Source organism: Toxotes jaculatrix, chromosome 2, assembly GCF_017976425.1.
Source record: "Toxotes jaculatrix isolate fToxJac2 chromosome 2, fToxJac2.pri, whole genome shotgun sequence".
Lineage (NCBI taxonomy): Eukaryota > Metazoa > Chordata > Actinopteri > Toxotidae > Toxotes > Toxotes jaculatrix.
Window position 1 is genome coordinate 22747898 of NC_054395.1, and position 26525 is coordinate 22774422.

Genomic DNA, 26525 nt, shown 5'->3' on the forward strand with positions numbered 1-26525 from the left:
CCGGTTCTTAATTACACTAATACACTCACCATAATCTATGTGGACACTCTACATGTGGCCGTGAGTGGAAACACATGTGATCGGGCAGTTGTGTGATCGTAATCAAACGACTGCAACATCAATACGGAGCAGAGTGTACTTAGTAGATTACCTCTAACTTTGAAAGGCAATAATGCAGTCACTGCTACTGTCAGGCTGACAGCAGGACCGAGGAAAGGTCTGCTGGTCATTTAAAGGTTGGTTTACATTTAAAATCCAGAGAGGCTTAGCGCAGAGGAAGAACACTGCAGGTGGACATAATGCTGTGTCAGGCATTTGGGCTCGAGCCAGCTGTTCTCTTTATTCTCCCCCCTCCCTCCATCTTTTCTGTTCTCTCTCTCTTGCTGTTTATGTGTGAGTGAGTGAGTGTGTGCGTGTGTGTGTGTGTGTGCACCTGCATGCATGTGCTCATGCAACCTACAGAATGCACACACTTCTGATTACCCCAGAGGCTATTGCTCCCTATTAACCTTCTTACCCTCCTTACTCAGAGTTCTCCGCTGGCTCATAAACTTCGCACAGTAAGACTTTGAGGGATGGGTGATGCCAAAATATAGTCCCCTTGTTGAACTTTGACCCCTAACTACTGACATGGAACCTGTCCAAGAGGCTTTTTAGCCCGCTGCTGGTGCATATGGAGGGATTTATGCCAGGCTTATACTTACAGTGCAGCTAGCAAGACTTGAAGCCTTATTCAGGCATTACTTTCCTGTGTTTAGAGACTAACCATATGCAATAGAACATATCTAATAAAATCTAAATAATTTTGCACCAGAACAAAATTTAATTTAATGCCATGCTATCAAAATGTCAGAAATGTCCCATTCTGCAGTCTCATCTATTGTATTCACGTAGTACCTGATTGTCTGCTGCATCTGTAGTCGGTCGGGATCCGAGGCTGAGAAGGTCGTCAGGCTGGTGCCGGCAGGGACACCCTCCTCAAAGCGAATGTGTTTTGGGTTCGTGGGGAAGTAAGGGGGTTCATTGACGTCCTGGACGGATATGGTGACGCCAGCTGTGGACTGGAGCGAAGACTGGATGCCACTGGCTAGGTGGGCCTGGTTGGACACTACCACCGTCAGCATGAAGGCACGGTTCATCTCAAAGTCTACAGGCTACAGGAAGCAAAGAAAGGTTATTGACACTGTGAGAGAAGATAAAGTTTAACTGAATTCAGGTAGTTTAAACTTTATAAAGCCTTTGGTCCTAATTTTGGTAAACAGTCAAAGATAGTTTGCAGATAATGAAATCCAGAATGAGGGATCAAAATAGGCACCATACACACCAATACCCTTCAATGTCATACTTGAGCAATACAATATGAACATTGTTGTCTCTCTGTTGGAATTTCATTTTGTCAGTTACTTTTTCAGTGTTATCTGGACTACAAACCTAGGATTCTGCACAACAGCACCAGTGGATCCATAGTTTACACACATCAGTGGAGGAATACCCTAAAACAACCTTAGAATCATTATATATTGGGTTTTTCATGTTCACCTTGTCATGTATATCTTAATTTATCAGGAGCTCTTGACATGTGTAGGACTCTGGAGACCCAGACAGCTTATGTCAAAAACTGAAATGCCTCAATAAAGAAAAGTACTTACACTATTTTAATTGAACATAAATTGAAATATATAATATAAACTTAATGAGCTGGCCTTTCTGACTCATCTGAAAATTCAAATATTATCTGTCTAACAAGATGAAGTGTAAAGGACAAAGCTGCACCATTTTTGTCTAAGTTTGCAGCTCTTTGAAGCTGGTGCCCCATATGTTAAGGATATTAACAAAACCATTTTGATTTGTTTCTGCAGGCAAAAATAAAAATGTCTTCTTGTTCTGTTTTTAACATGTCATTTTTAAGGAAAAGGCCTCAGCATCCTCTTTATGTGTGACTCCAAAGTGGTGCTTCATTTGTTTGCACCTCATTTGTGCACATTTGTGCAAGCAAGACAAACAGTTTTGCTTCATTAATTCTCAAGTTATGATCATTACATGTCGGATAAATAAACTGATAACTTGAGAAATAATTAAGCACAGATGTTTGTTTTGTTTGCACAAACAATATTTATATGCATATAGGCGATGAACTATATTTATTATGCCCTCCAATATATATAATCTTTTCAGTGGGAATAGACAAATGTTTATTATTTTTAAAATAAATATATTCTTTACTTGAAAGTACAGTCTTCATTATTGATTTACAGTAAAAAAAAAAACAAAAAGAAAAAGACTTCTCATCTTATGAGAAAAGATTATTACTACAATCAGTAGTATTATGACCATTATTACTTTTTATGAGCAAACCATATCAAGTATTAGAATACCTTGCATAGGTGTACTATAAATGTTATGCTGTTTATGGTGTAAACCCCTGTCAACATTACTCTTTCACCAGTGGCTGGGGAATATGCATTGAACCTTGTTGATGATAAAGGACATGATAAATGAACAGATGCCTTGTCAATTGGTCCCTGGATGAATTGGCCCCATATTCTCTCTAAACAACCAGCACACACACACACACACACACACACACACACACACACACACACACACACACACACACACACACACACACACACACACAGACAAAGAAGAGGGAGAAGGGCTTATACTATTCATAGGGCGCTGTCATGGCTCTGCCTTTTGAGTGTGTGTGTGTGTGTATATGTGTACTCTACAGGGGGTTTTGCCAGCTGAGCCTAAACCAGAGTGACAGTTCCATGCTCCCCTAATGAAGACTACACTATCAGGTTCAAATGACAACAACACGAAGCAAGGAAATAAAAAAAGAGAACAAATACGCTGCTTGTAGGTACTGCTGGCACATTTCTAAATAGGAGGATGATGATTACCGCCACAAGGCTTGCGTCTGTGGTGTTTGATGGTGATGTTAATGACTTTGAGCACATCTGTATGTTGCATTGCCTCAGTGTTATCAGTGGACATTGTGGCAGAACAGCTTTGATATAAAAAAGCATCCTTAATCAGGCAGCTTGGTTGACAAGAGCACTGGAGTGGATATGACTGTGTGCGTGTTAGTCTGTGTATGTGCATGTGCATGTGCATGCACATAGGTATAAGTAAATGTAAGTACATAGATGTGTATTTGTGTGTGACCCCCTGGTGCCCTGGGAACCCATTTACAGGCTAACCACGCTCAAGGCTCTTTGATCTACAGCCAGTGGTATTCAGAGCACAGGGAGGTCCAGGGTATAGCTGTAGGCTAACTAAAACACACATACACACACTGACACACACACCCCGAGGGAAGCCAGAGGGGTGAGAGGTCAATAACATGGCTTCCATCTTTTGCCCATGAGCCATCACATCTTATATCTCTTCTGTATCGCTTCACTTGCTCCTCTCTTTCCCTTTTACCTAATTTGTTCCGTTGGACTCCCACTTCCAACCCCCTCGTCTTCTTACCTCTGCCCCCCCCCACCAACTCTCTGCGATCTATGCTCTCTGTGGTCTGCATTTCTCAATCCTCAACCCCAAAATCTGTCTTCCTGTCACTTTTCTCCTTCTCTCCACTTCCCCTGTCATCTTTCGTGTTTATCATAAGCTGTGATTTACATATCTTAATGACTCATTTGAACCAAACGAGTGTGTTTTTGATGCATGCATGTTTGTCTACTGGCTTTATTACCATGCGGCAAAATGTGAATACGTATCATAAACTCCCCAGAGAGCAGTGTAAATGTGTGACGTGCACTGGTTAAGACCTCAGCCCTTGTTTACAGAGGAGCCCAGGTCCCTTCTGGGAGACTGACGCATACATGGGTGTCAGTGCATTCGATGTGTCTGCACGAGCACCAGCAGATGCTTCTGTAAAAACAGGAACAACAAGGTGGTTCCTTCTTTGGCTCCTTGATTTTACCAATCGCACATTGTCTGATGTGAACCATTCCAGCTCTGTTTCAATGTAGTGAGCTTAAGCCTGTCTGTTTACTTGTTGAGACAGTCTATTTCTCGTTTCTTCCCAGGGGGTGTCCTGTCTCTTATTTTATGATTTCCTGATAACCTCCCATGGGTCTCTATGGAAGCTTACGGCTACCCGGCTGCCTGCTGACTTTTACATCAGGGAGTGAGAGGAATGGATTATAAAAGGCAGTCATCTAGAGATAATGAAGAGAAGCAAAATGCCAATGCTCATTGCTCAGGGTGCTGTGGGAATTATAGGAGATGTTATTGCTATTTTTTAAACATTACTGTAGGATGTGAAATGTGATTTGCAGGAGTCAGACACACAAGGACAATACCCCTGGGTCATCATGGTAACAAAAATAAACAAGTTATTTCTACAAAACTCATGCAATATGATAATCACATTCACTGTGAACCACTCATGGATGAACATACAAATACAAATCCTAAAGGCCATTCAACAGGGTGCACATTTACACTCTTTACATACACACACAGAATTCAAGCTGAATATCATATGGCGTTTTTTTTTTCTACTGTCCATTTTCTATATTTTTTCCTAAATGGTTCAAAACCCTCTGGACAACCTCAGTCTGAGAGGTTGAGCACTGACATAGAAAGTTGTTACAAGACATAGCTTTGTTGTTGCTGTCATTGGCCACTGCAGCTAGCACATTATGAGTGTATAAAAACCGTTGCCTTTGTAATTGAGAAATCAATACCTAATTTGCCACAGTGGTCTTGCCAGCCATTGTGTTTAAGTTTGTGGGTGAGTGTATGAGCTGATTCTGAAGGGTGCAGTGGCCTCCAATCCCTCATTTGGACACAAAGGGACATGTGAAAGGCAAAGACCCCAGCCTGTCCCCATTTAACTCTGGAGTCTATTATTATTGCTTGTGCTTAAATCCAAAGGGGATGTGACATTTAACATAGAAAAAGAGATGACACTGTTTCTTCATGATCATGTTCTGATAAACTGATGTCTTACCTTAACCACAGTGACCATGCCATCATTGGTGACAGGGTCAGTGCGGATGGTGAAGTGCCCAGATGGGTCGCCGCTGATGATCCTGTAGATGGCGTTCCAGTTAGGCGAGTGTGGTTGGTCAGCATCTATCACCGTCAGATTAGCCACCACAACATCCACTCGATTTTCTGGGACCTCACCGGAAAACTACAAAAGTACAGTAAAATGTTACCTCATAACATATGTTGCTTCAAAATATCTTTATTTTGAATATAGTTGAAGTCCTTCGGGATGCATTTAGTCCTTTGAGAGTGGCAATTTTTACAAAAACCCTATCTCTCTTTTCCATTTTTTTTTAAAAAATAGAGCCAGTCTTCCTTTCAAGTTTTCAGGTAGAGTAAGTTTAATGATCTGCTTTTACCACTGCCGAGTTGTAAACAAGCAGTAAACCCAGTTGCACACCAGTAAGCACATCTACACAAGGGTGTTGTTCTAGTTTCAATGCCTTCTGTTTTTTGTGCATTCCCTGTATGAGCAATAATATTTCATTCCTTTGTAAGCCAGAGTGACAAAGGAGCAGAGAAAGGAGCCAGCAGAGGGGAGGGTTAAAACAGCTGTTTGAGTGTATATGAGTGGCTTTTAGTTGTCCCCATGCTGTACAAACACATGTGCTTTGTCCTGATAAGCCTGATGAGGAGTGAGCCGCTGTCTGTCATGTGTCTGTTATGGTGAGGACTGATCAAAGCCACATGGGCTCAGGGGATAAAGCCCACAAAGACGAATCAACAACAACAACCATGGCACAGCTACCCTGTGAAACACAAGTCGACCACAGCTCCACCTACACAAACAACCCATCAACTCTTAACCAATCATGTGGGGTCAGAGGGTGAGCATGCTGGCGTGTCACCTCATTTTGAGGCAACAGGCATGTAGCACCAAACAGTCACCGTGTCACCATGGGTAACAGGCGTGGAAGAGTCACTGAGCCGCTTATGTGAGTGTAGGATATCAAAGAGCAAAGCCCCAGACCAAATACTCCAACGGACCATAATACCCTGCCTGGCAACCCGCGCATCACCCAGCAAACAGCCGACAGCAGCGGGCAGATTAGGGGGCTGCGTCAGGAGAGCTGTTCAGAGACTCAATGACATTCTTAAGACAACAGACAAGTCCGGGTGGTCCTGATGCACTGCCTGCATTGGATAAGTAGGCAGGCTGTTGTATGTTTGTGTCAGAGCGATTGTGTGTATGTGTGTGCGTGTGCTCATGTGCTTTATTGCTGTGGTTTGGTTCAGGGACTCCCCAATGCCAATTCAATAAAATAAAACTTCAGAGATGGCGCCTGAGCTCCTAAGGGCCCTTGAGCATCTTCTCTCTCAGTACACAGTAACAGCTAAGGCACGGTGTTAACCAGATCTGATGGAAGACTTTGAAGGGTCCATCGCAACTGTTACCATCAGTACCCCAGTTTAAGATTTCTTCTCTTGTTATCTCTTTATATTGGAAGGGGTTACATCAGATGTCCAAAGCTTGTGTAATAAAAGTCTTATTTATTTTTCCCATAGGCAGTCTTAAAGGGCATGGCAGCTTTAAACTGCCTGCACATAAATCTCTATATGATCGGTACAATCACTTAGCAAATGAATTACAAACGGTTCATTGCAAAAGAAAACTGTGACATGCACAAAATTCTGTAAATACCAACTTAAAGAGGTACAGAAAGTCAATTATGAGTCCCAAAGAACACTGCAGTCACTGAAACTAAAATCTGTCATCTGCGATTTTAGAGTGCAATTGTTCAGAATGTGCTTGAACTGACTTTGCTGCTCTGACACACTGTAGTATGGAACTGAGTGTCTTTCAAAGTTTTTTATTGCCAAAATAAAGCGATAAAGGTCTTGGAATGCATCTGACATGAACATTTTCAGTGAGACAATAGCATTTCTACGCTGAATGGCATTTCAGGGTACATTTAAGACTGAACTCTCTTTGCAGAAGGAGCTGTTCCTCCCAAGTCTTTACTATATTTCAGTTAATGACTTTTATCTCTTTCAGACTTTTATTTTTATGACAGACAGTGAGATTTGACGTTTGGTGGGGTTATTGTCAGTAATGGTTTGTGATGCAACATTTGTGAGTTTTAACAGAGGATTATAATCTCTCTTTCTTTCACTCTCTTAATTATCTATTAGTTGAATGCTGCTTTGACACTTACTAGTTGTTCATTGTTCTGGAGTAGTGATTGTTTCAATATTGGACTGCTGTGTGACTGCAGTGTCTTTCAGCACAGGCTCAGACAATCTCTGATCAGGTAGTTTTTCTCTCTATGATGCTGTATCTTGTGCCCAACTAGTGGACTAAAGGGAAGGAGGAGGGAGATCTTGTGATTGTGACTGGCACAGAGTGCAGCTGACTTTCTCACAGCACTTGACAAAACACCTCTTGCCAACACCCTCACCCTCCCGTCACTATTTTGGCAGTGGGGAAAGACTAAAGCAGGCAAGGGGAGGTGAGAGGAGAGTGAGGAGAAGTGACAGGAAACTTCATCAAAGGAACTTTGTGAGGATAGTAAAGGAAGGAGGCCAGTGAAGCACTGCAATAAATTCTGCGCAGAAATACTCCTGATTGCATGAATGTACGTCTCTACACATAACTACATAACATCCTATACAACATAAGATGTGCTCATTGTTATAATATACTGTATGCATAAACAAATAAAAGACATAAATAACTTATAATAATACAAGCATACATGCAGCCCTGAACAGGCACCCAAAGCCTTCACATCCGAACACATACACCACCCTTTGCCGCCTTGAAAAATAGGCCAGCCACTGATAGGCATGATGAAATATTAATCATCAACATTAAAGACAAATTCCCCAAACTTTATATTTCTGGGACACGTTGAAAGATCTATGGGGTTTATTGCAAACACTAAATATTTGCATAATGGCCTGCATTCTCAACAAAATGGCTTTTATGTTATCCCACCACTGAAATGGGTGATTTATGAAAAGAATGGGTAAAAGTGCTCTGCTCATCGTGGCTCCAAAACCTCCACTAAAGCTTATCATCAATATCCATGATGTGACGATGGAAATGCACTCAAACACGGTGGAATACAGTTGGAGAATATCAATCTATTACTGGCCACTATCATCAATACACCACCATCTGTAGAGAATCTTAATGCAGGGGGGGATGCCGAGTCTGGAAAGGCCTCTGATTTACAACGGGCCATGTCTATGCTTTATCACTGCTGCTGTAGAAAATAGCTCCTGTGACTAAATAATCCTTCATTCTTTCTCCTCTCCCCATCACTCTCTCAACACTTTTTCCTCTCTCCATTTTTCGTCCTGCAGTCTGGTGGTGGTCCAGTCTTCAACTCCTCTCCCCTCTTTGTTGTCTTCTTGCTTACCGTCTCCTTTGTGTCTATCCTTTTTCTTCCTCTGCCCTCTCTCTGTACATTTCCTGCTGTGTGTGATGTAGCAGCTCTCTGATGAGCTCTATGGCTGACACATGCTTACTGCCATTGCTAACTCATCATTATAAGGGTCTTAATAGCCCCCAGGGCAAATGCTAATGGTACCTCCACCTCAAAGAGCCTTGTCTACTGTACTGCTGATACCGCCTCAGCTGCTTTCCCTGCAGTTGCAGAGCTAAGCACCTTATCTACCCAACAGGCTTGTGCTCTCATCATTGCTGATAGGAAAGCACACATACTGAATAATTCTAACACCTGAAGCCATACTGACACCTAGAAAGATTTTTCATAACATGAAACTAGAATGCAGACAAACTGTCTCCACTTTCTGACCACCTTCACTTCCCGAAACAAATGCACGTCTCTGCCGCATTAAATAAAACGTTCACTCTTCAGACTTTCATTCCAACCATGCACATTATAAATCAAACTTTTCCTGGCAGTCGGTGAGAAATACGGCTGCCACCTCAGCCGTTCATCCCATACATCTGAACATTTGGTGGCACTGAGAGAAATAACCGCTGACAGTATTAAGAGAGTTAAACTGAGAGAAAGTGGAATAAAGTGAGGTAAACTTTGTAACAACAGTAAATCTCCCACTTTACTAATTCATTTAGTGATGATGTTGCTGAATTTCACCACCAGTGATATGATACAGTACATATAATACACTACTTTGGGCTTTTAAATCTTATCTTGCTCTTAATAACGACCTTCTGTAATGTGATCATCTAAATATCACAATCACGACAACAATCATTTTCAATTTGTTGGCTCTAGCTTTCTTGCTGATGAAAGTCAATGATATGGATTAGTTGTTCCTTGTTGGTGTGTGCGTGTGCATCCTCTACAAGGAAATGAGTAAGTACCCTTTGCATGTCATAACCCTCCCTCATTGTCCTTGTGTAAATCTTCCTTTGTGGCAACATTACACGGTGTAGTAGTCATTTCCTTTCTCCTTTCCTGGGTTCATGATTTCCTCTCTGTCATTCTGCCTTTCATCCCTTCATCCTTTGCTCTCTTCTTTAATGTCTTTCTCTCGCTACCCTTTTTTATTTCTTTGTCTCCAACATACTCATCGTTTCCACCCTCTTAACCGAACCCAAACCCTCTCCTTCTAAAAACTGTCACCCTGTCCCACACTCCCTTATTTGTAGCAACTCACAGTTCTGGAGGTCAGCATGGGAGGGTTATCGTTGATGTCGGTGACAGTGATGATGGCGGTGGCTGTATTGGAGAGGCCAAAGTTCAGGTTTCCTTCCATGTCCGTGGCCTGCACGATGATGGTGTACTGGGACACTTTCTGTTAAAGGCAGAAAGAGAATAGACAAGGATGCACAGTTATTCGTCTGCAAAAAGCTTTTTCTTCCTTGAATTTACAGCAGCAGCCACAGACTGTGACTCCCAGAGGGGGAAAAAAAAAAAGCTGAGCCTGTGTTCTGTTCTATAGTCACTGTCCATGGTTTCATTTGAAACACAGTATCGCAAGGGTGAAGTCTTTCATTCGACTGAGTGGAAACCTTGTCAGCGGAACATATCCAGACTTCACACCATCTGCAACGGCTGCACTGTGAAGCCTCCCCATGGGCGTGTCATCAAAGACATCGCTTATTCACTGCCCCTGATGGACAGATGTGAAGACAATGATCCAACTGACAGAGATTAATAGACTATCTATGGAGGAATAATATGAAAGAATGATAAATGCTATTTCATCTTTTTAAATGTCACTTCACTGGAAGCTGAAATATGGTTCTCTTATTTGTATTTTCGTACTTGGGTGCGTTTGTGTGCTTCTAGTCGTGCCATCCCATTCTCCTTTCCATTCCATTCCATTCCTCCATGCCTCCCTCTCTTCGCCAGCATCCCCTGTCTCTTCCTCTGTCCCATGGTGCAGTTAATGGGCTGCAGGAAGGATGGAGCCCAGGAGCCGACTGTCTGGATAATGTGACTCGTCACTGAGATTCCCAATTACATTCCCAGTGTCTCTCTCACCTGCTAATTACCAAGTAAATATCCCAATTAGGCCAGGACGCCACATCAGGAGGATTAGACAGCTCCTCTCAGTTCCTCTCATCTTGATGCTAGATGAGATGCTGAACTCCAACCTTGTACACATACTCTCATTAACACCCATACGCACACACAAGCACCCACAAACACACATACACACCTCTCCATATCTTGTTTAGAAGCAGTGCTTGCCTGACTGTCCCATCAGCCTGTGTACAGCGTGTACACAACACTCTCGCTAATTAGACAAGGGAGTAATTATGTAGAGCTCCTCTGAACCTCTCAGCATTGCAACAACACCACAGCATAACCAGGTTCCTCTGGAGGACTGAGGTCTGTTACTGTCAACAAGCTTTTAAAAGTCCACTGCAGACCAGTGGAAACCTTTAGAAGAGAATCAGTGTGGGAGTTTATAAAGGAGAGGAAGAAGACATTTCAAAAGTAAAGAACAGAGGAGAGGATAAGAGACAGCAGGGGATTCAGCTGAGGCACAAGGGAGGAGGACTACCAAAAATAGATGCCCGTGTTTTTGTTTTTTCTTTTTTTTTGTAGCACCTAACACCTCCAACACCCAAGTCCAAGAAGGGAAGGGAGATGCAGAAACTTCCAAAGTTTTAAAGGCCCAAAGTGCTGACTAAAAGTGGACCAGGGAAGCACTACAGTGTGCTGTGTACCATTTTCCTAGTTTATGTACAGCATAGAAGCTCTGATTTTTTTTTCCTGCCAGGCTTTAGACTTCTTATCTGCTTGCTCAGAAAAATGTTAAAGAAAAACAGGAGTATGTGTTTGTATGCTACAGAAACTGTGTACTGGTGTGAGTATATTCATAAAGCCTGCTGTATGTATTAATATATTTTATGCACGAGCACATAATGTAGAGAATGTAATTGTATTTATGTCTGTGCTTGTACCTCATGCGCTCTTGTACGGCTGTCTTTGTGAGAGCCATGTTGAGTTTTAGACCTTGAGAGCAAAGTGGGGACATTTTGCTCTGGTCCTCACTTCTTCTGTGGGCTGTTTCAGTGTTAATTGTTGGTTTTAAGGTTACTTAGCTTGTTCCTCTGCCAAGGTAGCTTTTAGTCTGTAGCTTTCTGCCAGGCTTGGCTGAGGCAGCAGGGAGAGGCAGAGTTAGGTGAGCTTTCATCTCATTTGGGCAAATGTTTTTCTTAAGAAAGTGAGCAATCTGTACAGACTGCATTTACACCTGGCTGACGTGTGTCAGCCCGTTGTAAATGCACAGTTGTGACCTGGCTGACTTATCCATTTCGACTGCAATATATTCTGCATGCATTTACACTCTGCATTTAGGGCTGAAATTAACCATTATTTTCCTTATTTATCTGTCAATATACAGTTTGTACACACACATTCTGTATTTTTCATGGTTAATCCTGTTAATTGATCTAATCAAGCTGATTAACTATTAGTATACAGTAGAAAGTAGATTAAATAGAGCCTAGGTGTGTGTGTGTGTGTGTGTGAGAGAGAGAGAGAGAGAGAGAGAGAGAGAGAGAGAGAGAGAGAGAGAGAGAGAGAGAGAGAGAGAACACTGTTCTCAGTGATACTACCCTGGATAAATTTAGATAATAAAAAATGTTAGGGGCTGGGGAATGAATTATGTAAATATGAGTCCTCTCAAGTACAAAGGTACAAAGATGCTTGTGTTTGGGGTAGTAGGAGTTTAATCCCACATTAGAGGTGACTTGCTGGATTAGCAGTGTGCAGATAAAGCACAAATAAGCAGTAAATGCTCAGTTGAGACATTTTTACTCCATGTTCCCCTTATACCTCTCTTTCTCTTTCTGGCACCCTCATGTCTCATGTCCATCACCCTATGTTCTTTGCCAAATTCAAACTCACTTAGTCCACATTGTAATACCCCATCTCCCTAGCCCTGTTTTTGTTCTATTGCTCCCTACTGTTTCCTTTTTTTCCCCTCCATTGCCTGTGTTTTATCGAGTATAGATGTGATTATATGGGCTTTTGTGTTTGTCTGACAGGTGTCAAGGGCATTCTATCTCAGATATTTCCACTCTATCTTCACCACACAAACACACACACACACACTCACATACACAACACAACGTGAGCAGCCCACTGCAGCGTGATGTGTTGTTAATAGGTCTGTCACTGGTGACAGTTTGGGACGATGATCTGTCTCCGAGATTTCTTTGCAGAGTTGTCACTGGCACATCCATGTCGCGAGAATAAACACATTTAGATCTTGTCACAACTTTTATAGCTCCATAAACAAGGTGACCGCAGAAGCAGGCAATTTAGTGTAAAAAAAAAAAAGAAAAAATAGACGACTTGATGTGGGTGTGTGTCTGTGTGTGTGTGGTGACAAATGGCTACAAAACATGTTTAAGTTGCATCTCAGGGTGTCATCAGAGTAAACAGTGCTCTTAGGAACTGCTTCATAAACAGAGATTAAAGTATATCTTCTAACCAGCTATAGTTCATTTAGACTGTGTGCACAGTAGTCACTGTTCACAGTTTTTAATGACGCAATATACAATCCTTACTTGTTGTAATTGATTTGCTTAATTTTATATGATCTCATCTTGTTAGAACATTAACAGCCTTTTGCACATGTTTTGCGATGGAGAAGACCAACCTCTCGATCAAGACCAGGTGCCACTGTCACAATATCTCCAGTCTCACTGTTGATGGTGAACATGTTAGGGATGGGGCTGTGTGGAGTCTGGGACAGGATTCGATAGCGCACCATTCCATTAGCGGTGGTGTTGTCGTCGGCATCAAACGCTGAAAGGTGCATCACATATGTTCCTGAGAAAGACAAGAATATTTCTCAATGTGTATCAGGACAGGAGGCGAAGCCTGCTGTGAGAGAAAAATAAATATTTAGTATTTATGTCAACTTCAGTTCCCATCAAAATACAAACAGATTTATTTTAGCTTTAATTTGTCTTACAGTGAGACTGAGTAACATTTTAATGATGAAAAAACACAACTCCTGTATTAGTGAAGACAAGCTGAATTTATAAACAATAAAACACAACCAAACCAACTTAAATACACTTTGTTGTTATTACCAGTTTCTTATGGTGGCTAATGTTAGCTAAAATTAGCTAACCATATTTGTGCAGTTCAAATTGCTAAATCAGTTTACTTCATAACTCTTATGTAATCCTTGCTGTTGGACATTTATGTTGCCATTAATGACTTCAACAACTACAAGCAGGAGTAAGAACAGACATACCTGCAGATATAACATAAGCTTTTATAGCTGTGTACCTCACCTTATATTTTGCTATTTACTGATGACAGATATTGATAAGCCTTAATCGCGTTATTCTGATATTGACTAGTATGCACATAAACTTAGCAAGTAAACTATCTAGATGTTTGGTCGCACTTGCTCACATTGGCCTACACAGAAGCACATTCCGTAATTGACAATCGCTCCAACTTAAAGGACAAGTAAGCACAGACATAAAGTATATGCAGACAAAGTTCTGAATAAGTCACTATGCTTCCATGAAGGTACCACTTGTTTGCTTTCCTGCCTCCACACACTCATAAAATTCTGCGGGATCACTGCCTGTCACCCAATCTCTCCATCTCTCTCTCTCCCTCTTGCACTCCCTCTCTTGTAGCTGATTCTAATTGCCAGAGATAGTGATATCATGCCAGTGACAGCCCCTGTCTGAGGATAATTGTAACCGCAGCTCCCATTTCAAACTTCATTACATTTCAAAGCAACATTTGTCAATGACTCGGCCAGAGGGAGCACTCTAAAGGCCTCTCAGCGAGACGAGAAATAAAAGCCAGCAGCAAGAGAGAGAGAGAGAGGACAAGAGAGGAATAAAGGACAGACTCCATATTTGGTTAGATTCCAAGTGGAGTGACTATCAGTCCTCCACCCATCACTTTTTCTTCCAGAGATGGAGGGATATAGAGAAGGAGATGAAGAGTCACAATGTGTCACACATCGGCGGGGTAATTTCATTAAGCTGCACTCTTAGGGGGTTTAATGTGGACCTTTTGTATGGGCGTCCTAAGCTCTGCCTGACAGGATTAGGTCCCCATAATGACTCTTTAATTTGCAAACTAATTCAAGTCTGTAATTGGCCTTCCATTGAAGCCACTGGAGCTCTAAATTCTAAAACTCTCTTTTTTTTATGATTATTGTTTAGCAGAATGTCATGTATGCCACAGAGACTTGTCTGTTGTGTGAAAGAAGGGAAGGAAGGAGGAAAGAAAGAAGGACAGAAAAAAGAAAGAAAGAAAGAAAGGGAAATGAGTGCCTGGACACCTCTTGAGATCACCCCTGGTGCAATAAACTTGCTCATCAGGCTAACGCTAACACTCACACACACTCGCATGCACACAGAGAGCTCATCTTCGTGATTCTTTCGCGCTGAGGTTAGACATAAAATGACCCAGTGGTGCTACAGTGTGGTACATTTAATCCTCAATCTCCTCTCCAGCCTGAGCACCCTCTTTGGTTTATGGCCACTGCTGCAGCCGGCTAAATGAAAAGCCACTATAGGAGACAGATTCTCTTTCTGCCTGCTAAACCAGGGGGAATGGAAAATTCTCAGTTGCATCAAAGATTCAATGGTGTAGTCACAGTTTTAACGACAGCAATCCCTCCTGATATAATAGTCGCTCGTCATCAGTACACTTGTATCTAAGACCATCGCTTTTCTTCAATCTTTCTAATCTTTCTAATACATCTATCCTGTAATTGCTCCCGCTTCATACTTTACTCCATGTGTTGTCACTCCCTCCATCCATTCATGTGTCAATACCTGGTTTAGAGCCTTCGTCCACAGAGCCATTGTAGACCTGGTTTTTGAACTCGGGTCTGTTGTCATTCATGTCAATGACGAAGATGTACAAATCGATGGGGTTCTCGACCTGGTTCCCATTCATGTCCACAGCATGGGCACGCAACTGGAAGACACAAAAACAAAAGAAATGAGGTTAGATTTTAACCCATAATTACTACTGTGGGAGCAGAATGTAATGAATTCATAAATAATTTATGATGAGTCTGTGATGAGAGTTTGTATTGGCTTTATGAAGAAAATTATTTCGGTAAACGTGGTGTTTGATAGATGAAAAAAAATTCTTATATGACAAAATAAACAAGGGTCTATCTATCTTACTGCATTTTCAACATTTTGTGTCGAGTTTAGTTTTCACTGACGATAAATGGTGAAGGACCCCTCACTTTTCAAAATTGTAGTTTTGCTCCTTGCCTCCCAAAAAACTCAGATTCTGAATTCAAAATCAGATTGATTGATTTTCTCACTAAAATCTATCCAAACAGTGTCCTCTAACTGTCCGGATGCCAAAATCCAGTAGAGAGAAGAGATAAGCTAATGAAAATGCTGATACACTCATTTGAGTCATCCTCAAGTCTTACAGTGAGCTCAAAGAAATATCTGTTAGGAGCAGTGTCATGTGTAAAAAGAGTTTTATGCACTGGGTTTTGCCAGTCACCTGGCACCATGCAGCCTGCCCTCAGCTTCTGATAGGTGGACCTTGTAGGAGCAGCCTGATTAAAAAATACTTCAGCCCTACTGTGCATGTTTTGTAAAGAAAAATGCATATTTTGATTTACACGTAAAAGGTGTATTACTCTAAGATCACTAGTGTTATTGTAAACATCAGTTAAATGTTAAGCAAAGGAAAAACTTCTGAAACTGAAACTGATTTTGGTGACAAAAATCAAAATTCAATGTAGTTTATGTGTTTGTTAATGTGCTTATTTTATTAACATTATTATAATTTATTATAATATTAATACAATAAGTTAATAATTATATTATAAATATTTGTGGTTAGAGGTGTAAGCTGTCTTATGTGAGGTCTCTATCAGTGAGACTAAATAATTTTCAGAGTTATTGTCTTAAAAATAAAGATATTAGACCACTCTTTTGTTAGACATCTGAAGGCACAAATGCCAGTTTAATTATAAAGTAATACACACGCATTTAAAAAATATCATTCACTTTTTTTTTTGTCTGGTTGAAGAACTTGAAACCAAACCTTCACCCTGGGTCTCCTGTCAACATTAATTAAAGGCTTAAATGACTAAGCTGTATTTTTAAAATTACTGTTCTTGCTTTAATTCTAAAGGCAGTTTTTCAAATAGTTGTCGGCGTGTTTGAAAATCATTTCATTGTGGGATATACTCCCTTATCCTTTCAGTGTATTCCCAACTGTCTCCACTCACAGAAGTGGACTAAATAAAGGGAAGAACAACATAAATAAAACACCAACGAACTGAGAGCAAGTGTTTTTATCCTTCAAGGTGAATACTTTCAAAGCACCTCTAAAGCTAAACAGAAAAATACCTGTGCACCGTTTTCTGAATTTGTCATTTAACCCTGCTCATGAATACACTGACTGATAAAGTCTGCATTATGTAGTTCAAAAGTTTCAAAAAGCCTGAACATGAACAATAGTAGGTAGGTTCACAAGTAAATTTCAGGACATTTTTCTTGCAGAGAAATTGACTTTGCGATCATGTACTTTCTCCAGACTTCTTATCTCTTACACTTAGTCCCCAGAAGTTTTTATCTCAGCAGTAAGCAAAACAAGAAACATCTTATTTTATTGGAAGCTGGCTCTGCTGCAAAGGCAAAGGGTCTGTTTCAGGATCACTACGTTGAATCCCAGGCCACACTTCTGTCTGATATTGTTTGAGAAGAGAGTCCTGAAATCTCCTGACTTCCCTCTGACTCCACAAACACAGTCAGCACATCTCAAATTCAACTCAGCTGTGCTCAGACCAATGGAATCACCAACTAGAATTTCTCACAAAGTTTGGACACGAAGTTATTACAGGAATCGATACGTGCTGTAAAATGTGTCCCGACTGCTTTCTCTCTTATGAAGTCTGGAGGCAAAAAAAAAGAAAAAAAAAGAATGAAAATAAGAGCAGAGAAAAAAACGGAATTATCAGGGAAATGCTGAGTTTAAATAAATGTTCGTGGTTTGTTTTTTCACTCCATACGCGAAGGTCAAAATAACAGACTGAGGTGGCATCTCAAAATGAACTCCACGGTTCTCTTTAAAGCTGTTTTGATTCACTTCACCTTACCTGGGAATGTTTATATCCCTGAACATGACTTATTCAGTGATATTCCTGTCAGGTGAAAGCACCGGGGATACGTTCAGTTTATATGAAGGAGAAAAAAAAAAAACAGATACTATCTACATCCTGCTCCTAACAACATAGGCTGATAAATATTTATTCTGTTAAAATGTCAGCAATCAATTTCAGGCAGAGGACCCTCTGACTTACTTGATGCTAGGGATATCCATCTAAAGGAAGACCAAAGGGAGAAGGAAGGTAAAGTGACAAAACTGGAAGAAGCTGAGAGAAAAATGAAAACATTCTAGAAACAGACCGTAACATGAGCAGATTTTTTTTTTTTCATTATGTATGGAGAATTGAGGGAATGGTACTCTTTCCATCTGAGAATGCCTGATGGGAAACGTGCTACCTGGCCACTGCAAGAGCATGAGAGCCAGATAAGTGAAATAGCCTCTAGGCTCGTTGCAGCAGGAAATAGAATAAGAAGCATTCTCCATCGGCTTCTGCTCCTCAGAGAGGTGAAGATCCTCTTCACTGCTGCCCATCCTCTCCTCTCCACCGTCTGCTTCCACTCTGCACTTCCATTGAAATTGTGTCTTCAGGTCTCCCTGAGGTTAATTTGACTTTACTTTTTCCACTGCATTGTCTGATCTGTCCTACACCCAATATCCGTGCGCTGCCATCGCATACCGCATCTCGCTGTGCTGTAACAGGCTAGGAGCCAGGGCCCTTATCTCTACCCACCCTCATCCCTCCATCCCACATGCACCCACACCCTAATTCAATAATAGCAGGAGTCAGAGATTACCGCCATGTTTAAAGAAGGCAAAATGTAATTCTGGGTCCACATTAAAGTTATTATCTTGAAAGGCAGGGGGGAGAAAACAGACCGTACCAGGCAGTGCTCAGCATTTGGCAAAGAGGAAGCATCCTGATAGAGATAACAGCAAACCAGACGCTCCAAGGTTTTCTTCCTCATAAGCATGCATCTTGTTTGCACTGCTAGTTTTGAATTTCAGAGTGCTCATTCTTATGAAATAAAAAGAACTAGACTGTAACTTTGCTCTGCCCTTGCATGAAATATGAAGTAAACAAACAAAAGAGCACAAAGTCAAATTCTAACTTTGTGTGTCATATTTTATAATATATAATATAACGCTGATCAGTAAATCAAATTTTACAAAACTTCCTGTTCCTGGATTGAGGAACTTCATGTTTTATACAGTAAAGTTGAATTGCTGTCGTGAGTGACAGGCCTTTAACTGAACTGCAACACCTTTCTTTGCCTGTCTACACGTGTATCTTTACCTTGTCTCATCTTGTTTCTTCACTTTGTTTTCCACATCAACTAACACTTCTCCTCTACAACAAACATTGAGTTTAACTTAAGCAGCCCTTAAAAAGCCTCCACCTTACTTAACAAATCACCTCATTGATTGGAGTTTCTCATGAGCATAAATCTGCTCAGCTCCCACTAAAAGGTTGGGTTTGCCAGCTCACCAGACTAACTCAGACTAGGTTCCCATATAAATACAAGGATAGCAGCAGGTACAGGAACAGAAACCAGACACAGTGATAAACCCAGTGTGGCTGCTCACTACAACAAAGCCTTGGGGCTCTCTTTTCATGGCAGCAGAAAGACTCATGGAAAGAAAAGCTTAAGCAGCTATACGACAAGTTAGAACTTTCTTCAATTTTAAATGTGCTTTGCATGACTCCTTGATATTTCCATTCTCAGGCCAGCATGCACAGCACAAAGGCGAGAGTAGAGGTGCAAAGAGATGGCAGTTTCGTTCAAATGAAGCAGAGCCAAGGCAGGTGTTTGTATTTTTGCGGAAAAAAGAAAGGGTTTTAGATCAGCAGAGCATGCACAGAACAAAGATGGCTGTGCAAGCCACACTAGGCGAAAAACATTTTTTACATTACTGTTTATGTACAGGTTAGACAAACAATGTGTGTGTTAATTAGTCAGCTTTGGAGGAGACAATGCAGTTGAGCTGGCTGCAAAGGCGCTAAAGGTCAGTGGCCTTGCTCAAGGGGAAATTAACAGTAGTTCATAGTTAAAGGATTGTTTGAGTATTTTGGAAATTATGTGCATTTTCTTTCTCTTTGAGAATGAAATGAGAAGATTGATACCACTCTTCTGTCTGTATGCTAAATATAAAGCCAGGAGATTAATTTTTTTAGCTCAGCATAAACACTAGAAATAGGAGAGAAACCAGCACTCTGGCTCTGGCCAAAGGTTTAAAAATCTGCAGATCAGCACCTCAAACATTTCTCTAATTTAGAGGGTTTTGGATTTTAAATCTTGGTCAGGAGCACCGACTTCATCTGTCAATGCAGTCTTTGTTAGTTTCCTGTCAACCTCATTGTGACAACAATACCCCTAAATTGTCGTTTCATTAATGTTTGTGTATGAATGAAACAAACAAAATATAATGTACAAATCTGAGAAATGTTAAGCTGCTTGTAGGTGGAAACATTGGACTTAGCCAGGCTTGGTAGGTAAAACCTTATCTTTATCCCTCATGACAACTTCTGCTATTGGTCACAATCAGCTCAAGAACACTGTTCCTCAATGACAACTATGACTCAAGTGCCTTACATAAGGAAGGGTGCAGGAACTGTCTGAAGTGCAGACCTGTCTTCATCGTGGTTTGTATTGTTTTACTTTTGATCAGACAGACCTCACTCACCTCACCCTGTAACTTTTTTCATACTAAAAAGAATTTCTAGTAGAATTTCTGAGGAATCTGAACCTTAATGCAATGAATGCTGAGACGTATATGCAAATAAGTTAGCGCTTAATGTTTCTAAGTAACGTAAACAATCCACTAGACATTTTGTTCTGGAAGTGATGAACAGTTTAAACCTGAAACTAAAAAGCTTAATAACAAAAGAAACATATTTAATGGAACTTAGTATGAGACTTTACAGTGCAAAGGATAAAATAAACATGGAGTGGAAATTGTTTTCCTCTATTCCCCAACCAAAGAACATAGAAGTTAGCAGAATTAAGTCTCTATGTAATGACCTTCGATGAAATAAGCTTCTAGCTTCATTATTTTGGCACAATTTCAATTTTTTTTATTTAAATGCTGATATTTGAAATTTCTAAGGCCTGGCAATCTAAAATTATTTATGCCAAAAAATATAATTTGCAGTTTTTACTGCGTATGAAAAATGTGACTGGCTGTGAACTTAATGATTAATTACCACATTCTCTGAGTTATACTTCTCTTCACCCAGATGCTTTGCTGTGGAAACTAAGAGTTAAAAGGTGCAAATTGGAAATTCCGTCATTCACTCCATCACTGCGCTGAAGATGTATTTGTTCCTCACAGTGATCAAAGTACAAGAACACACACATGCATACATAAAGATATTAAAGGAAATGTTTTTGCTTGCTTTGATTCACTGTGTTCATGCTTAATGTAATAATGTGCTGCAATATTGTTATGTAATATTTATTGAATGGATTAAATTAATTGGTTTTTAAAGCTTTTTTTTTTTCATCATTTGCTATGTTGACAAACAATATATAGGTTAGACAGCTACACTGATTCTGATTTAGACCCCATTCTGTTGAAGTGGTAAAGAGACTTATGTGTCACAGGGTTAAATGGATGTACAATAATACTCATGGGTTTCATCTCAAAGGTCATAGCAGTTGTGTGTGTGTGAGTGTGTGTGTGCCAGTGTGTCAGAGACAGAGAGAGCACGAGAGAGACTCACATGATAAGAGGAGCGATGTTCTCGATCAAGAGGTTTGGTGACGAACATCTTTCCGAGCACGGGGTCGATATTGAACACCTCATTGGGTGGTTGATCCGCTCCCACCCCGGTGATGCTATATCGGATCGAGATGTCCTGGTCCTGGTCTGAACGAATCTGCGTCACAACAAATAAAGAGAGGGACATTCAATCAATCAAGTGATTATCTCAGAATGTCTTTCACCGAGCAACACTCCTTTATTTCTTAGTTTCCAGTCTCTACCCAAGAAAATGAACTCAAAGACACAGATCCCAAGGCCAATCTACACCTATTGGTGCAAAATGTACTGCGAGGTGTTGATTACATATACAACCCTAGAGTTTAATCATTTTGTTCTTACACAATCTAAGAAACCTTTTATTCCATATTATTCACTGGACACATGCACAGGCACACAAACTCACACGCAGCCAGGCTACCCATTCTTGCACACATTCATCACAGTTTGGCACTTCCAGCTACCACATACTCAAGGATTCCATTAGTGTTGCCACAGGGAGCACTATGCATTCTGTTTGGCAGAATTGGATTGCTTCAAAAGAGAAATTTAAATTCAATATTTTGGGGAGGGAGAGATGAAATCAACATATATTTACTGTTAACTTTGACAAGCAGGTGGTGATTTATAAAGACTTGCCGGAGCCATGCTGGGAATACACACAGGTTGAGAACAAAAATGACAATTAGATAGGTAAGTGAAAATATGAGGTTGTAATTGTTGTGTGATTAGGGAAGCAACAACAGGCAACATAACAATAAACACATTTCGGGGAAGAAAAAATGGGCCAGAAGAAAATAATAGTCTCAAATCCTGGGTGCACATGAGAAAGGAATTATTCAATAACTGTGGGAGATGGGAAGCAGAAAGTTTTCTAAGAAATGGGCCTGTATTTCAGTTCAGCTTTCCTTGCCAGATAGACAGCTAATAGGTGCATTAAGGACACTGCAAGGCCTGCGATTTGGACTGAAATGCTGTGTAATTGAGACTCATCTGGAGGAGTTTTTCAATTTAGTGCCCAAATAGAGTCCAAACCTCCAAGCATACGATCTCTGTCCATTAACTACATGACAACTAGTGAACATCATCTGGTGTATCAAGATGACTCAATCATACAATCTCTCTGTCTCTCGCTCTCTCTCTCACACACGCGAATGGCCAAGCTTTTTCTTCTAATCAATGACTATTTCAGTGGAGATCCTGAGTGCACCAGAAGAGTAAGACTGTCCAAAGTTGTCTCCATCTTTCACCACTCGAGGAACCAATTTAGCCACACTTTTGACACACCAGGAATTTTGCCCTGCTGAGAAAATAGCTGGAGCAACTAACAAGGACAAGAGAAGGACATACAGTATTAGAAAGGTGCCATCCTGACTCTTCCTACTGGTGGAATAAAAACCTGTCACCATCCCCGACACTGCTATGATCACTATTTTCCTTCTCTTGCTCTTGATCAGCATCAACATTATCATCAACTCTCTTTTGGAAACACACGGTCGAGGTGCGTGTTTTCTTTAGGGAATTGCGGGAGGAAAACGTCAGAATGCTTTGCACATATCTCAGCGAACTACTGCTGACAGCTATGATAATTAATGAGCTGCAGGCATCGACTGCTCTAACTTCAAAGAAACTCTGCCCGTTAAAGACCAACAAACTAACAAATAACCAGCTAGCAGCTCAGCTGAACTCTCAATGTACCACCATTACCCTCCTGTATAGGCGAAGCAATGAGACTACAGCACGCTGATTCCATCTACCTCTCCTGTCACATTAGAAAATACAAGCAATTACTACACATCTGCTTGCCAAACTGTCTCCCCCTCTCATTCATCCCCCTGTTCTCTTCCTCTCTCCTTGTCTCTCCTTTCCTATGCCCTCTTCGCTCCTTTCCATCTCCTTCTCTACCATCTCCACTCCTCCCCTGTCCTCTCTTTCCTCTCATCTCCCCTACACTGTACTCTCTCATCTCTCTCTCTCTCTCTCTCTCTCTTTCTTCGCTTCAGGTCTCCGTGGGGACAGAAGCCATGCATGAAAAATGAAATTACTTCAATCCGTTGGCCCTGGCAGTGGTGTATAAATCCTCACCAGTTAGGAAGTGATAGCTCTCCATAATTCCATTTGGGTTTTCCCCGCCCCCCTGATTTCCTACTCGTTTCCAAGTCGTCCTGCTTGGGGGGGGGGGGGGGGGGGTTCAGCTGCATGTTTCCACAGTCATTCCAGCCAATTAGCTCTCCCTCCCACAATGTTCACGTAGACCTTTTTAAAACTGTTGTGGGACGGCGCCAGAATCGTTATCCTCATCTACTTCTACCACATATTTGTGCATTGTTGCATGTGCACACATATGTGCGTTGAAGCGCTCACAACTGTGCTTTCTTGGCGCTAATTAATGGCTTCAAAAAGGATTACACTTAAACATTGTTTCACCAACTCTCACAATAACCTAGTTTGGACAGTTCAGAGTTGACAACGAGCAAAGTGATGACAAACTGCTGCCATGATGTTTGGCTCATGATTAATACTGTATGTAATAAATCACATGCATATATTCATGATTATGCATTGAGGGATCCAATAATGGCTGCCAAGGAAAGGAATCAGATAGCTGTTGTTACGTGTTATCAGTCTCAGTATCAGTCTTTTATCACAGAATATTGTGACAGGCAGGAAGTCATTTCAAAAGTAAACAGCTCTCACTGTCATTTAGCCATTTTAGCTTCAGAAAGTGAGCGAATGTGTTGGAAAAAAAAAAAGCCCAGCATGAGACGAACACGAAGAGCTTCTCATAACTGTATCAGTACTTATTTTCTTTAATGAAGAGAGAGAAACTCTCGCTTTCTCTTGTTACACCGCTATCTTACACCTCACATGGGACACATAATAACACACACACATATAAAATGTCTCCAATGGGTAATAAATAATAAAGAATTCATTTTCAAAAAGTGCCAATAATAATAATAAAAGAAAGTGTTTTTCAGCTCTTTCTGTGTCTTTTTCTTTCGTTCCCTCTGGTTTTTCCTCTATTGTCTTGATATGTGATATGTGTGTATGTGTGTCTGTAGAGAAGCGAGAGTGGACGAGAAGTGTTCAGCCAAGAGAGACTGATAGGGAGAGTAAGAAAGAGAGAGAAAGGCAGACAGGGAGAAAGTCATGACTGTATCATTCGGCATCAGAAACCAGACACTGTCTAAATGACCTATTTGTCGACGGATCAAAGCAATTCCCTTCATTACTGACAACTTGTCTGGTTCTTAAGGAGATCTTATCAGTGAGCTTAGCTCCCTTCTGCCAGGCAAAACTGAATCAAATGAGAAATTATCATGCCACTGGGTCTTTGGGGAAAACAGAGAAGAAGAGATGAAGAGAGGGGAATGAATAACACAGAAGTGCCGTTCCAGCACCACAGTCACTGGGGTGCAGACGAATTCATTTTCACTTAAAAATTCATGTTAACTAACACTTTAAAAAGTATCCAACTACTACTGCTTGGATATGTGACTGCACTGCATGTTGTAGATATACACTGCTGCATATTTTAATTATATGATGAGTTATATTCAAATGAAATGAATTCCAATTGCAAGTTTTGATTAGGTGATCTACTGCAGGCTAACAGGGTAACAGTGTGAGACAAAGATTCTTCTATTTATCTATCTGTCTAATCCATCACAATAAACACACAGAAAAAATAACCTGAAACATCTTTACATACAGTAAACAACAAAACAGATTATATTGAAAATATGGGCCCCAAAGTACAACCTCAAAGAAACAAAAGTCCATCTGAGAGTATGTTTGTGATCACTGCAAGAAAAGCGAGTTTGAGCGATTTACAGCTGAGGCTAATTGCATGACCAAGGTTATAAAATCAGCCATGAAAATCGCAGCTTACTCAGTTTTGACCTGAGTTGTGCCTAACGTGACGTGGCTCCACGTGGTGAGGAATTGCCTCAGCAAGTATGAAAACAGATTGTGAGACTTCATAAAGATGAGTAAGGGTACTAGAGCATTAGTAGAACATAAGCAAAAACACAGTTGCAGCAGTGGGTAGGAGATATAGGAGGACTAACAATAACAGAAGGCGCAGTGGACGTCCTTTACTCCATGGACAACTCGAAAAACAGGAGGCTAAGTGTTTCTGGCTTGGGACAAAGATTATCTTTGGAAACTAGTGTTTGAACAGATGACTGATCAGGCAGTTTGAAGGACTCTACATAAAGTCAACCCCTTCCCCATCCAGGAAGAAAACCACTGCTCTCTAAACAGCACAAAACTGCGAGATTAAACTTTGCCAAAGAGCATGAAAAGAGGCCTGATGAATGCTGGCTGCAGATTCTTTGGTCAGATGAAACCCAAATAAATTTGTTTGACTCAGATGGGATCCAGCATGTTTGGTGTGGACCTGGCCAGGACTATCACAGTGACTGCACAGTGCTGACCGTGAAAGGGTGGGGTGGGAGGGTGTAGATATGGGGCTGCATGAGTGCAGAAGGTGAAAGAGAGAGACGGTGGCACCATGAATGCACATCTGCATACCCAAATACTGAAAGAAAAGATGAAGTATAATTATTAGCATTTGGCAGTAGTTGCTATTAAAGATTTAAGCTGCTAATTTTCTTTATTTCACTGTCACACTAGTCCTGGGAATGTCTGCCCTTTAACATGCAAATATTAATTTTAATTGCCCACACCTGGGCCCAGGACTGTGCCAAACAGCTGCGACAGCAGTAGGGGTTTTAGGGAAGAGGTTGGAGTACTGCTTTTCTGTGTATCAAAGTTATTTTGATGTTGTTTTTCATAGATATTATTGAGAGAAGAGAATATGTTCCCCCTGTTTGCCATTTAGCGAGGTCAGTTTGTTTAGGTCAGCTGTTTGGTTCTCTTGCAGCGCAGTTAGCTGTAATTTGCACTCAGCTCTGTTATGTTGACCTCATTTAGGGCCCAATTTAGCCAATATTCACTTTTAGGGGGAGGGTAAATAAAAACCCAGTTCTTTCACATCTAAAAATGTCCTCATCTCTGCCAGCTTGGGCCCTAACATAGTTTTAAGTAGATATACTTGAGTTAGCCTGAATAGTCTCGGTTGGTTCTATTTTTGAGGTGTTTCAAGTTCAAACTCCGGGATTGGTGGGTCTCTCTGTTTTGTGTGATACGAGAGTGCTCCTCAGCATATTACCATTGCATTTGTTTGCCTCGGCATTCCAGCTTTTCCTCCAC

The 26525-nt window shown here is 40.9% G+C and overlaps 1 protein-coding gene across 1 annotated transcript in view; it reads right to left on the reverse strand.

Annotated features, from left to right (window-relative positions):
• The window catches only part of LOC121199482 (cadherin-4-like), a 206309-nt gene that overhangs the window by 12566 nt on the left and 167218 nt on the right, over nt 1-26525 (reverse strand). Inside the window, exons 6-11 of the mRNA XM_041064214.1 lie at nt 21268-21423; nt 15233-15377; nt 13072-13244; nt 9607-9744; nt 4970-5155; nt 898-1154 (exon numbers count right to left, since the gene is read on the reverse strand). Coding sequence (XP_040920148.1) covers nt 898-1154; nt 4970-5155; nt 9607-9744; nt 13072-13244; nt 15233-15377; nt 21268-21423 — 1055 coding nt within the window. The remainder of the gene's footprint in view (nt 1-897; nt 1155-4969; nt 5156-9606; nt 9745-13071; nt 13245-15232; nt 15378-21267; nt 21424-26525) is intronic.